The sequence below is a fragment of the Argopecten irradians genome, chromosome 11 (genome assembly GCF_041381155.1).
Source record: "Argopecten irradians isolate NY chromosome 11, Ai_NY, whole genome shotgun sequence".
Lineage (NCBI taxonomy): Eukaryota > Metazoa > Mollusca > Bivalvia > Pectinida > Pectinidae > Argopecten > Argopecten irradians.
In genome coordinates, this window is record NC_091144.1 from 32713464 (window position 1) to 32726002 (window position 12539).

Genomic DNA, 12539 nt, shown 5'->3' on the forward strand with positions numbered 1-12539 from the left:
ATTATATCCCCGCGTGCACATCTATCTCTGGTGTTGTCCGTGCTTCAAACACACAGCGCGTGAGCGTCTCGCGCTGCCGTTACTGTATATGGGCAACTGCTAATATCAGCTTCCCCGTATTATGTATAGGGAACGTACGGGGCACGTGGTACCAACACGATGAAGGAATCAACCCATTGGTTATCTTTTCAGGCCAAACAAAACAAATATTAGTTAAAAAAGGACAGAAACTCCCACGCACAACTATGAAAAATACAAACCGGACAATCTCATTTCTGAATGAATCTTTGCCAGTAAGCCAGCATTCACAGACTAACTTATTACAGAAGCGCTATGAAATAAAATAGTGTGCCATTCGCAGAAATTATAAGCATATAAAATAAATGAAAACAAATTGAAGCTGGGGAAATATTTAAACTTCATTATATTATATGTAATATATGTTATATGACATGACTTGTGCCCATATGGTCCGCGGCGGGCGTCATAGGGTGCACTGTGGGCAATATGGCGTCTGTCAACGGTCAAATTTCGCCAGCTGCTGCAACCGAATACTTGACACAGCTTGGCCTATGGGGTTCTCTCAGTAGTGTTTGTTCCTGGGTATCGTACTCCTTGCCGATAGGGGGAGCAGGCCCATCTATGGTACAAGGCTTCTGACGTCACAGCCTGGGAGGCTTGTCTGATAAATTGAGCACCATTGCGATTTTCACTTTCGTATCGCTCTTGTTGAAGCCCGGTCGTGAGTCTACAGCTGTGCAGGTCGTTTGGCCTTATATTCTTTTAGTAGTTTGGATATCAACTGAAGAGGGTAAGTCTAATCTATATATATTGATCTACATTTTATCATTGATCCCCCAACATTATCTCTTTTCCAATATCTATCTCTATTTCTTTTCAATAGTAACTACTTTTTCAACATTTACCTTTCCGTAACCTTGAAAAGATTCCCATGATATTTGTACATATTACCCTTTGACCTTTGAACTTATCGATTACTTTTGAACAATTATATCACATTTTTACAGAATAGCCATGGATTTTCTCCTATAGCAAATTAATCATCAATATACGGCTGTACAATTTTCTCCAACTTTCCCCATGGTTATTTTCAATTTTAGAAATAGAAAAGGAATTTTGAATAAATTTATATCCCCCTTTGCCAATTCAAACTATTTGAAAAATATTTTTCATATCTACACTACAGAAACATTTTCATCCAAATATCAACACTGTGTTGGTATTTTCTTTATCCAATATGGAGGTTTGCAATATTAGTTACACATTCCATTGGAAATATTCATTGGTTCCCCCGTCGCGGGCCTCTTTCTTAAAACACCTGACACGGTTGCTTGGAATTTCATCATCGAGTGGTAACATGGAGGAAATAAACTCTGTTTCTTACCAGCGATAAGAGTAAAATACTGGCGCAGTCCCAATATCTTTAATCCCATGCCCAGCATGACCTCCTCAGCCAATCTTCTTACTATCCTGATGCTATCTCCCTCCGCTTTTCTGGGGGGAAGCAGACGATGAGGTTTATTACGTGAAATGCGAAAGGAACATGTGTATTTTTATTCCTAAAATATATACTTAGTGTTTTTCGTTGAATAGTAGCATATAACGGCAGGCGATGAATCATTGGTGAAACAAACAAGCAAATTGTAGCATATGTTTAAGTAGTTTTTGAAAATTGAAAAATAATATTAAGTAACCTACTGATGATGATGATGATGATGATGAACAGTTTCGCTATCTTATCTATACCCCCCCCCCCCCCCATTCACAAAGCATCTCTTAACGAACACTCGCCTCCTTTCTCCTTCGCGGAAGACCTACATTTATGTAGTGGTTTATATGTAGATTTGCATTATCTAGCATACCTGTGGGTTCTTGCAACCCTCAGCACCAGTATCTTTATTAATCTACCGAATCAGCAGTCAGAAGATGAGTCTGGTGCCAGAATAATGGCGGCTCTCTTACCGGGAGTACCGTCAGGGTTACCATGGTAACCAGTAATTTGATAGCGAGCCAAACTTACCTACCTTACCTATACACACGAATACAGAATTCGCGTAGGTTGTGTTCTACGGGGAAATTCCTGCCCGAATACACATTCCTCAGCATTATTTATTTTATCCAGTAATATTGTATATTCAACTAGCATTCGAACAAACTCATATAATGGACATTGGCATAGAAAAATGTAAAAAATATCAGGTTGTAAAATGTGATGTTTTTGACCAAAATTTAAGTCATTGGTGAAAATAAGAAAACAGTTAAAAACTAAAAAAAATCTTAAAATTCACTTTTTTTGGAAAATGTTTATTAGGTAAAAACAATAACATTTTTTATGTATTTTGTTTTACTGATAAAATATTTATTTGAGATTATCAGCAATTTACATTCATGGGAGCATTGGGAATAAGCTATGGAAAATGGGGGAGGGGAGGGGGGCGGAGGGAGTAAGTTCAAGGGCCTTGTCGTGATCTGTCTCATCGTTTCGGAGTTTGCAATGGTATCTATGTAACTTAATTAAGTAATTAGTCAGACAGTGTCATCAATACATGCTGATATCGTAGCCCAATAAGCGAGGTCATTGGGGCAGAATTACACCCACTGGCATATATGGGAACGCATTGTAGTTGCTAGGCACCGAGCTAATTGACTGCACGTGCGTGTATGACTTCAACGCCATCTAGTGTTAATTCCATCCTAATCATAGTCAATGGAAAGCTTATTCTTGTCAATTAACTAATCAATAAAACAAAATTGGTCGGTCAAAATTCGGAATTTATGAAATACTCAAATCCAATACTACCAATGAATAGTAATTAAAGAGTTAAAAAGGCTGAAATAAAAAGCAAATTTTAGGTGGTCAAAGCAGAAATAACCATAGATATGCATTTACATAAAAATAACTATTCCTAAGATTATAATCAAAGAACGTATTGATAATATACATGAGTTTTCCTATAAGATAGAAAGGAATATATTCAGGAGAGAACTAAAGGCTTTGGACAATCTTTATTAATTCTTGAGTAGTAAGGAATTCTGTGACCATGCTGTGATTTGTACGATGTGTTTGATAACAAGATACGATTCCTTAACCCCCTCCCCTTTACACGCAAACAAAACTACACGTATAAAAACGCCCCACCAATCACTGTTATAAATACTTATATAATTCCGACAGTGAATATCGAATACGATAATACATATGTCCAGTCTCATAGTGAGCAAGCGATGGGGTGGAAATACAATATGTGCATGTGTATATATTATATTCGCCCCTCCCGCACACCCCCTCCCTTACAACTGTACGGGGGGCCGTGTATTGGGGATCGTGCCATCGTTATATATAGCTATGGGTAACTTGATCCCTCTCACAGAATCCCAACATCAGCAACCCTCCTGCACATCCACACACACTGTATTCAGTCTGTATCACTCAGTATAGTCTCGGGACCTTGGGAGTGTGGGCTGGTTTTATATAGGATCCGCTAGTCACCAACACTAAACAGTAAGTACTATAGCATACAATCACTTGTTCTATCTTCCCTATATCAATATACTTGTTTTTATTGCATACAATAACTAATTGATTTTACAGAAGCGCATCTTTGAAAGTACTTTGATGACATATTCTTGATATTCCTATGTAAGCAAATAATAATTCAATAAAGATTATTTAAATGTTAGACATGTACAAACCAAGTCAATTTTACATTGTCGTCAAACAATTCTTAACGATTAATTCTCTTATAGAGACTACTTATCTGAACTCAATTCAATATTGTACTGTTTTCGGGGATAATCTATAGTCTATCGAACAATGCAAGCTTATCTCCCATTAATGCGATGGATTATCATGGATATACTTGATATTTTAAGTCGTTTTTATGCCAAAAATTGTCTTCGTCATTTGCCTTTACCCTTCCCAATACATTGTATTGAACTTCATCCCAACCAGTATTCATTTGCAAAGCATTTATTCATCATGTATTCAAACAACTTGATTCTAGATAACTTCTGAAATAGAAATAAATTACTGATGTTGATTGTAGCAATGGTCAGATTTGTATTACAATGCAGTTTATACAATTTGAAAGTAACAATGCTTAGTCTTATTACAAATCATTATTTTATAAATCTGATACTTGATTGAAACAAAATATTATCGAGTTTGATAATTGAACATACTTTCTTACTCTTTTTTCTTCTTTTCCAGAGTCAAAATGGCCGACGTAAGTAGTACCCAGAATTCCCCTCGCATGTCTTGTGTGTTTCACCAGCGATTTCGGGATTTATACAACAAATCGTGTGAATTGTTATCTAATCTTCCAATCGGGATATTTATTTACTAATATGATTTTCTGAGGAATTTAAACTGAGTCTGTTCTATATCGAGTTAAAGGATTTCTACACATTACTTGTGGGAAAATAGCAATGGCGGCCATATTGCCATGGAAACTGGATATATCCTATACTAATTGGTCACGTGACAAGATGTGCGGTGCCCGGATTTAGACATTCCTGCGATGACTTCGGTTTTCTTTGATCTTTTCTTATGGGAGTTCGAGCAATTTTCTTTCTTATATTTCCTAATCAAGATGAATTATTTTCTTAAAATAGTCTACGTGATATTCCTAGTAAAAACTTTCTGTTTATCTTAAAACATTATCAATATTTTTCTGAGTGTCTGATTTCAAGATATTTTTGCATCAATATACTCCCACATGTATGATGACGTCATACTCTGATAATTATTACATCGTTGATGGTGTTTGCAAATCCGGAATACAAGATGGAGTGTTTTTGTTTTACTACGTTGTGAAGTTACAACCTGGTTATGATAGTTCATTTGTGTTATAGCATGCCCTGACATGCCATGGTAAGTTAGAATTGTTAGGTCACGTCTTCAGTCCCAAGGTCATCCACACACACCCTCCCTTACCAGCTGTTTCCGTATTACAATTGTATTTTCTATATCAATGGAATCTTTTAAAATCAACTGAAGTATCATAGTATTTTTCGATAAAAAAAAATCACAAATTTCAATTAATGCTTTTATTCTGTTTGTTTTCTTCTTTTATTTATCTTTGTTTATCTTGGTTTATTATTTTTATTGTTAACAAACGAAGAAGAGAAAAAAACAAAGAAAAGAAACTATCTAGTTTATGACTATAACATTTAGGTAACCGATTACTTTGATATCTTTTTTTTTCAAAAAAAAAAATATTTTATAATTTTTACGATATTTTAAATGAAGCTACCCTGTGGTACACCTACTTACAATTTTCCTTACCTACCTAAATAACCCCACCGTAATCATCTTCCTTTGTTTTGTTCCTTATTTATTACGACAGAAAGAAAGGGCACAAAGGGCCACGTCAAACGTGTTTGCAAGGCTTCCACAAAAGCTAATGCAGGAAATGAAAGAGGTATGAATTTTCAATTGACTCATTTTCGTATTTAGTCTTAGCTAACATATGTCTTGTACTTTTGTTTTCAGAAAGCAGCAAGCGGAGTTTTAACCAAGTTGCCCCAGAAACAAATTCAGGAGATGAAAGAGGTGTGGTGTATACGCATGCGTATGAGCAACCGCACTCGCCATGATATCATGAAAAAATATTACTCCCATTTTTCCCTTCAGTGACGTCAGTCTCTTTAACACGTCATCAACCTGATCGGCATGTGTGCGTGCGCCGCGTTCCAATCATCCCAACTGATACAAACTAATGATTTTATTTTAATGGAGATTCGCCCAACGACCGAGCATGTGTTTTCATTAATTTATTTTTCCTTGGAGTTTTTATTTTACAGATTTGTACTGTCTCACTGCCCTGTATAGGGTTCCTCACATTTCACCGTTTACTCTGCGAGAGTAATCTCCCCTTTGCGTTCTGACTGCATGCGTTCTCGGTACAACATATCTTTTACCTGTGTTCTAGTTTTGTATTACATTGAAATGCAGTCTGCTTACAACTCGTCTGTCCACGCTGTTGGAATTTACTTTGTAAAGCCCGACTTATGCTTTTTCAATGTAATAGGAAAACAAACCACAGGTATCAGATTTTCTATGAACTGGTGTCTGCCACCTGCGGATTGATGTCATAATCAATGATGACGTCATAGTAAATGACTTCATATTTACTTTTCATTCAGAAATAAAAAAGAATAACTCAACTTATTTATTTCACTTAAAAATGAACAAAGCTATTAAACATACTATTAATAAAATCATTCCAAATTCCAGACACAGCGACCTAAACACTAGCTCTTGAGTTTAAGTCGCGCGTGCTTTCAATGTCAAATCTTTATTTTGGTCACGTGTCAAATCTTTTATTTTGGTCACGTGTCTTGTTTGACGCATAACATCCTTTTTCTTAACCAATCAATTAATTTGCCCTGCGTTTGATGCGCCTTAATTTTTAACCTGTCACGTGATGCGCCAGTTCACGTATTTTCTTACCTGATTGCGCAGCTCAAGGCTACAAGGGGATATCATGTGAAACGTGTGCATTAGCCCGCACGATGATTATATATACTTATTTATATCATATTTATTAATTGTGTCGATTGAAAAATGTATATTATCATGTACATAACGTTTTGTTTAGTTTTGATTTTTAAAATTGATTTTTTACGTTGCTTTAGGAAATTATTCTTAATGCTTTATATTTTCAAGAAATATATCTGCTTTTTGTTAGTAATGTTCACGCTATTTTTATGGAGTTAATTCAACATCTAGATCAACAACCTTTTATTTTCCCTGATTTTAATTTTCATCCGAAAGGACACCCTTTTAAGTACCTTTTCACATTTTTGTTATTTCAATAATTGATTTTCGCTTTTTTGATTCATTTTTGGCTAGATTTAAAAAAAAATCTTTTCTCATTATTTTTTTGCTTAAGATTACGCTTTTTATTATAAGTTTTCAATTCTTGGGATAACACTGTTATACTAGCGATATATATCATCGTAGAGAACCTTGTAGTCTATATTCCAAAATGTGTGTTTGAATTTAACTCAACTGGAATAACTTGTACGAACCTATCACAATTTCTGTGCTTTTTTCTATTTCAATTTGCGAAACGACTGTCAAATCGTCTAGTCGACAGTGTCATAAAATATTCACAACAATTGTCAATCTTTGAAAATGCTCGAAAAACGAGTTAAATCACTTCGGGCTTTTCCTGGCTTGCCGGAAATACGCGAACTATATGATAAAAAAATATTCGTATTACAAGTTATTTCAGTTCTTGTAAGTGATTACTTTTGACACGATTAATTCTTCCTTCCAGAACCCGAACCTTACCGCAACATAATAACCGCATTATGACTTTACAATTTTTGAAAAAAAAATAATAATAAAAAAAAAAAACCCGCAGCTTTTACTTTGTATAAGTACTTGCCGAGGCATGGGATTTTAAATTGCATGTTACGTGAAAACTTTTGTATCCATCCTATATCTATAATGTGATAAGTCATCAGGTTTCAACATCATATTCTCACATGTTTGCAATTTGACAAAAAAAAAAAAAAAAAAACCGCAAAAGAAAAAAAGAAAAAAATAACCCAAAGAAAAAAAGAAAAAAATCACCCACACACAAAATTGAATATAATAAGTGATAAAATGAAAATTAATGACGAAAAATTCATATTTTACAATTGCAAAATAATAACGAAAAAAAAGAGAAAAAATATTCGAACATGAATTTTGTCGTTGCGATATATGATGTTGAGACGGGGCTATATTTTCCACCGAGTGATTTTCTTTAATGCTCAACTATATCTTTGTTCAATAATAACAATCACAGTAATATTATGTCATAGAGTTAGATTTAAGTCTATCTGAAATAGTTTCATATTTATACAATATATATCTATATATATATATAAATGTAAAGATAACTTTATAGTAATTATGATTTATGTTGCCGCGGCAGGCGTTTACCATGATAGACCAAAACAGGGATGGATTTATAGATATCAACGATCTTAAAGAAATGTTTTCATCCCTGGGTAAGTTAAAAGTCGACATTATCGGCTTAATGTAGACTAACATGGCAGGAAAGTGTTCGATAGGCTATTATATCTTTGAATGTTTAAATTGTATAACTTTTATATCTTACCTTTTTTTTCCAAATTTTCCTGAATTTCTGTACTAAATTCAATTCCACCACCCGAGTTTATTGACACCCTTTTACTTCGGTATTTTAACTCGAAGAAATTTCTTTCTCATCCCGTCCATTCTACGTGTTCATCTGAATACATAGCTCCATCCCGTGACGTATCTATGATACCACAATCCACCCTACTCTGTCCACATGTCAGTTCCCCAATAAAACATCTCTATGGCCTTTTCCATGCCGTACCTGTCGCTCTTCCTTGTTGTAACAGTCCACCAATGCTTTGTCTCTTGTTGTCCATATTCTCTGCTGCTTGTTTTACCATCTCCATTCTTTTTAACCAATCATATTCATGTAATATTTTAACCAATCGGCTTTTTGTCGTGTAACCTCTGTGGTATCCAATCAAGGTATGTGTCCAATCATCTCTAAACCACACCCTTTTTCTGGGTTTACCTTCTCTTTTGTCGTCTTCTATTGTTTTCCGACCAACTCATCCTTCCAACTAAAAATCTGACCCCTCCTGTCCGCCATGTTTTTCTCACTAATGGATCCTCGTCGCTGGTTGGTTACTTGCCCCAGTGTGGGCGTGTCGATGTGTGTGTATAAATGTCCGTGGTTGTATCTGACAGGCCTTCTCCATGATTGACGTAGACAGAGATGGTTTCGTCAGCAAAGAGGATATCAAAGCTATCTCCGAGCAGCTCGGTAAGTTGACCCCTCCCCGAAACATTACTAGACCACGCCCCCTGCGAATGATTGACACAACACATAACGTCATTTCCGCTGAAGACACGTTCTACAACAAAACTGGTCCACACTGCCCAGAACATATTTACATCTGCTACAATACTTATTACAAATCGAACGTAAGTTAGGATTGATCAAAGGTGTGAATTGATGACAGTTCAAATCAATGGAAACACACTTTCCTGCAATTTGTAGTTTGTAGTATGTAGTCAATACTAATACTATGTTGTCCGCCATTACCGCTATACTGGTATCACCATGGCAACGCATGTACATTGGAATTTCGTTTTAGTAAAAAATAGTGGTTTTAAGTGAACTCTCAAGTCGTATATTAGCGTTTCTGAAAATAAAAAAAGATTCGCTAATTACCAAATTGGTAGTGAATAAAAAAATTGCAAAGTACAAGATACAATGACCTGTAAATTTCGAGATTAATCAATTTCCAATGTACATGTTTTAGTGAAGTTTTTTCGAGTAGATCACACAATAACTATTAGAGCTATTGTTTTAATATCAATGTTTCTTATTTTAGGTTAAATGAATTTTCATAGAAAATGCACCTAAATATAACCCGGCCTCACATTTCAATATACAATGTACACATTTTCAATGTTAAAGTGATGTTTTAATTTTTTTTATCAGACGTTAATTTGTTTACCTTGAAAAAGAAGTGGAAGTCTATGTTGTATGTGTGTGTGTTTGTTGTTTGTTTTGAATAGTGCAATGAATGTGTTAAGTCCATGATAAAATATTTCTGATGTAAAACTTGCGGGTTATAGGCAGGGCGCCCGACGACAAAGAATTGACAGCTATGTTGAAGGAAGCTCCCGGACCCTTGAACTTCACCATGTTCTTGTCCATCTTCTCAGACAAGCTCAGCGGTACGTCATCAAAATAAACATAAAATGTCACCAGTCTCTGTTAACTAAATCATTACACTATGCATACTATGTCATCAGTCTATGTTAACTACGTCACCACTCTATGTAATCGGAATACATACGATGTGTCATCTTTTTGTGTGCACATCGTCATCAATTTGTGTTTTTGGAAATATTTTAAAATTCATTTAAAAAATAATACAACTCATATAAAAAGGCTTTTATATTCCAAGGATGAAATATTAGAACATCTTTATCTTGTACAGGTACCGACAGCGAGGAGACCATCAGGAACGCATTCGCCATGTTTGATGAACAGGAAACCAAGAAACTCAACATCGAGTAGTACGTATTATCATGTCAATACAGTAATATTAAATCACTTGGTGAACTCAAAAATTATAAATTCACTATAGTGTCACTCCAATTCGTGATATATAGATAATGACACCAAATGTAAATTTTTGGCGAGCTCAAGATGCAAACATACTGTAAACGTTGGTATTTTCGCGAGTGTTTATTTTTGCGATAAATATTCGCTATGAAACATTACCCGCGTAAATTTCCATTTTTACAGTATGCTGTTTAGCGCATGCGCCACATCTTCAGAAAAGTTGTATTCCGTTATTTTCGAAATTTTAGATCAGGCATTGTTAGAGATATGTTTAGGTTCGTTAGTTAATGTATGGTTTGTTAGTTATTAGTTTCCATCTTGGTGACTAAACGTATCATGTTTTGTATTACAGCATTAAGGATTTATTAGAAAACATGGGAGACAACTTCAACAAAGATGAGGTAAGCTTAACATTAGTTATCCAATCGTTTTTACAAAATCGACTGATATAAAATAATTTTGAGCTGTAGACAATACTAATATATGCAACAATGCAATGATACACAAAGGAAAAGATAATCATAGAAAGAAATAATTTTGAAAGAATATATCACTGAACAGTAATATCAATATTGGAGCAAATATATTATGGAATCTACACAAAATCAGAAGACAAATCCTCTGTTTCAAATTGAAGATGAAATACTGAAAACTATTCTATTTGTTGATCGATTGATTTACAATCGAGTTTCGTCATATTAACAGCTACCCTGAATGCAATATGGTGTGTTTAGTGTGTGTGAATGTATGTATGCTTTTTGAGGCTGCGGTATACTCACTGAACATTTTTGTCCTTTCCAGATGAGAATGACATTCAAAGAAGCCCCTGTGGAAGGAGGAAAATTCGACTATGTAAAATTCACAGCGATGATTAAGGGTAGTGGTGAGGAGGAAGCATAAATATAGCACCATCACAATTCCTACTACATATAAACTACTACACGAGGCGGGCTTTTCATCCCGACAGATCTGGCTCTTCCGGTCTTGATGATGATGTCATCATGACGTCAGAAGAACGACTCCTTCTTCTCAAAATGGACAGCATGGATAAAAACTGAACATTAACGGAAGAATTACATCTGCAGGGATGAAAAAGACAACATAAAAAATAAGACATCTCTATCCTATTTCAAATTCGCAAGAGAAAGGCATCCGACATCGTCTGAAGTAATCCAAGCCAAAGAGTACTATCATTCCATTTCTAACTGTGGTAACGAAGGGCACAGCTGTTACATGTACTTGCTCCCGGGCCTCACATACAAGGAAGCGCCAGCTGGTGTCGTGGTTATCTCTGAGAACAGGTGGAGATAACTGCTGAAGATGACTTTAATGACTTTAACATCAACAACAGCCGCGGTACCAACAAGAATGAAGATCAACACCAGAGAAAAAGTCATCTTACGAACCTCCCAATTTCTGTTGGCTTGGGATGCTTTAAAACATGATCCGATTCTTTATGACATTTCCAAATATAGATTAACCCCATTTGCTCTCTCTATCTTGTATATACCTATTTAACAAATAATACATATGACTTTCATCAACTTTTTCTTTATATAGTCATGCCACGCCTCTGGGGAGGGTGGACGAAATCATTTAGAGGGGACTCTCGTGCCCCTCGATTCTTTTGTGTTATATAATGATTCTGTACAATATTGTATACAAATTTTGACCTGTCGTCTTTTCATTCATAATAGAACAGAGTACAATTTTCAATCATTTGTACTTGGGTATATAAATATTTATTTATAAATTTTATGTATTTGTCCCAGGGGATTAAATATTGTCGAAATAGCTAATGTATGAATGTCTGTCCTATATCCTACTAGTAGACAAGTACTTGATCTACAAGGGGAAGCATAACCACTTCTGCTCCTGTCACTCTCTGTTTTGTTCCTGAGGGAATACTATCTTCCTCCGGAAAATAACAATTTGATCGGTAGCACTATGTGATACAGTGGATATGGTTGCCCCTAGCAACATCTGAGTGGATTGTTCCCATGTATCCTATTTATTTTACAATAAACCTCTGTGCACAGAGTGAACTGAAGCGCCATTTTGTTTTCGAATCTGTGCACGTGGGTGTATTCCATCCCTTGCCTCATTGTGGAATAAAAATGGTCTAAGCTATTTCTTTCAATTGTTGGTTCAGTAAAAATTCTTATTTCGATAATTGATGCATCATAAAAAGATATTTAAAAATTTTCATGAAATTGAAAAAAAAATCGTAATGGCTTTGACTATCTTATTCCAACGATTATTAATACTTCATCGAGGAGAGCCCCAGTTTGAGAAGATAGTGCCAGTAGTCCAGATACAGGCTTATATAAGTATCTACAAACTGTTAGGGGATCCAAAAGTAGTTATTCACAAAAAAGT

General features: G+C 35.3%; 1 protein-coding gene across 3 annotated transcripts; it reads left to right on the forward strand.

Moving 5' to 3' along the window:
- The first annotated feature begins 669 nt into the window (after window positions 1–669).
- Window positions 670–12210, forward strand: LOC138335346 (myosin regulatory light chain, striated adductor muscle). Of its 3 annotated transcripts, none has more exons than XM_069284389.1 (8): window positions 670–811; window positions 4232–4247; window positions 5516–5575; window positions 8768–8843; window positions 9665–9766; window positions 10033–10111; window positions 10513–10561; window positions 10962–12210. In XM_069284389.1, the coding sequence occupies exons 2-8, from the start codon at window positions 4239–4241 to the stop codon at window positions 11058–11060; spliced, it is 474 nt and encodes a 157-aa protein (XP_069140490.1). In that variant the 5' UTR covers window positions 670–811; window positions 4232–4238; the 3' UTR covers window positions 11061–12210. The 3 variants fall into 3 exon arrangements, with proteins under 3 accessions (XP_069140490.1, XP_069140489.1, XP_069140491.1); XM_069284388.1 differs by lacking the exons at window positions 5516–5575; window positions 8768–8843 and adding exons at window positions 5370–5444; window positions 7953–8028 and having other exon boundaries at window positions 678–811; XM_069284390.1 differs by lacking the exon at window positions 670–811 and adding an exon at window positions 3425–3523.
- Window positions 12211–12539: the final 329 nt, after the last annotated feature.

What these genes read in the sequence shown, in the direction of transcription:
- LOC138335346 (XM_069284388.1), top strand. An exon ending in TAATGCAGGAAATGAAAGAG is followed by an intron (nt 5,445 to 7,952) that starts GTATGAATTTTC and finishes TTGCCGCGGCAG; the next exon opens with GCGTTTACCATGATAGACCA. An exon ending in CTTCTCAGACAAGCTCAGCG is followed by an intron (nt 9,767 to 10,032) that starts GTACGTCATCAA and finishes TATCTTGTACAG; the next exon opens with GTACCGACAGCGAGGAGACC.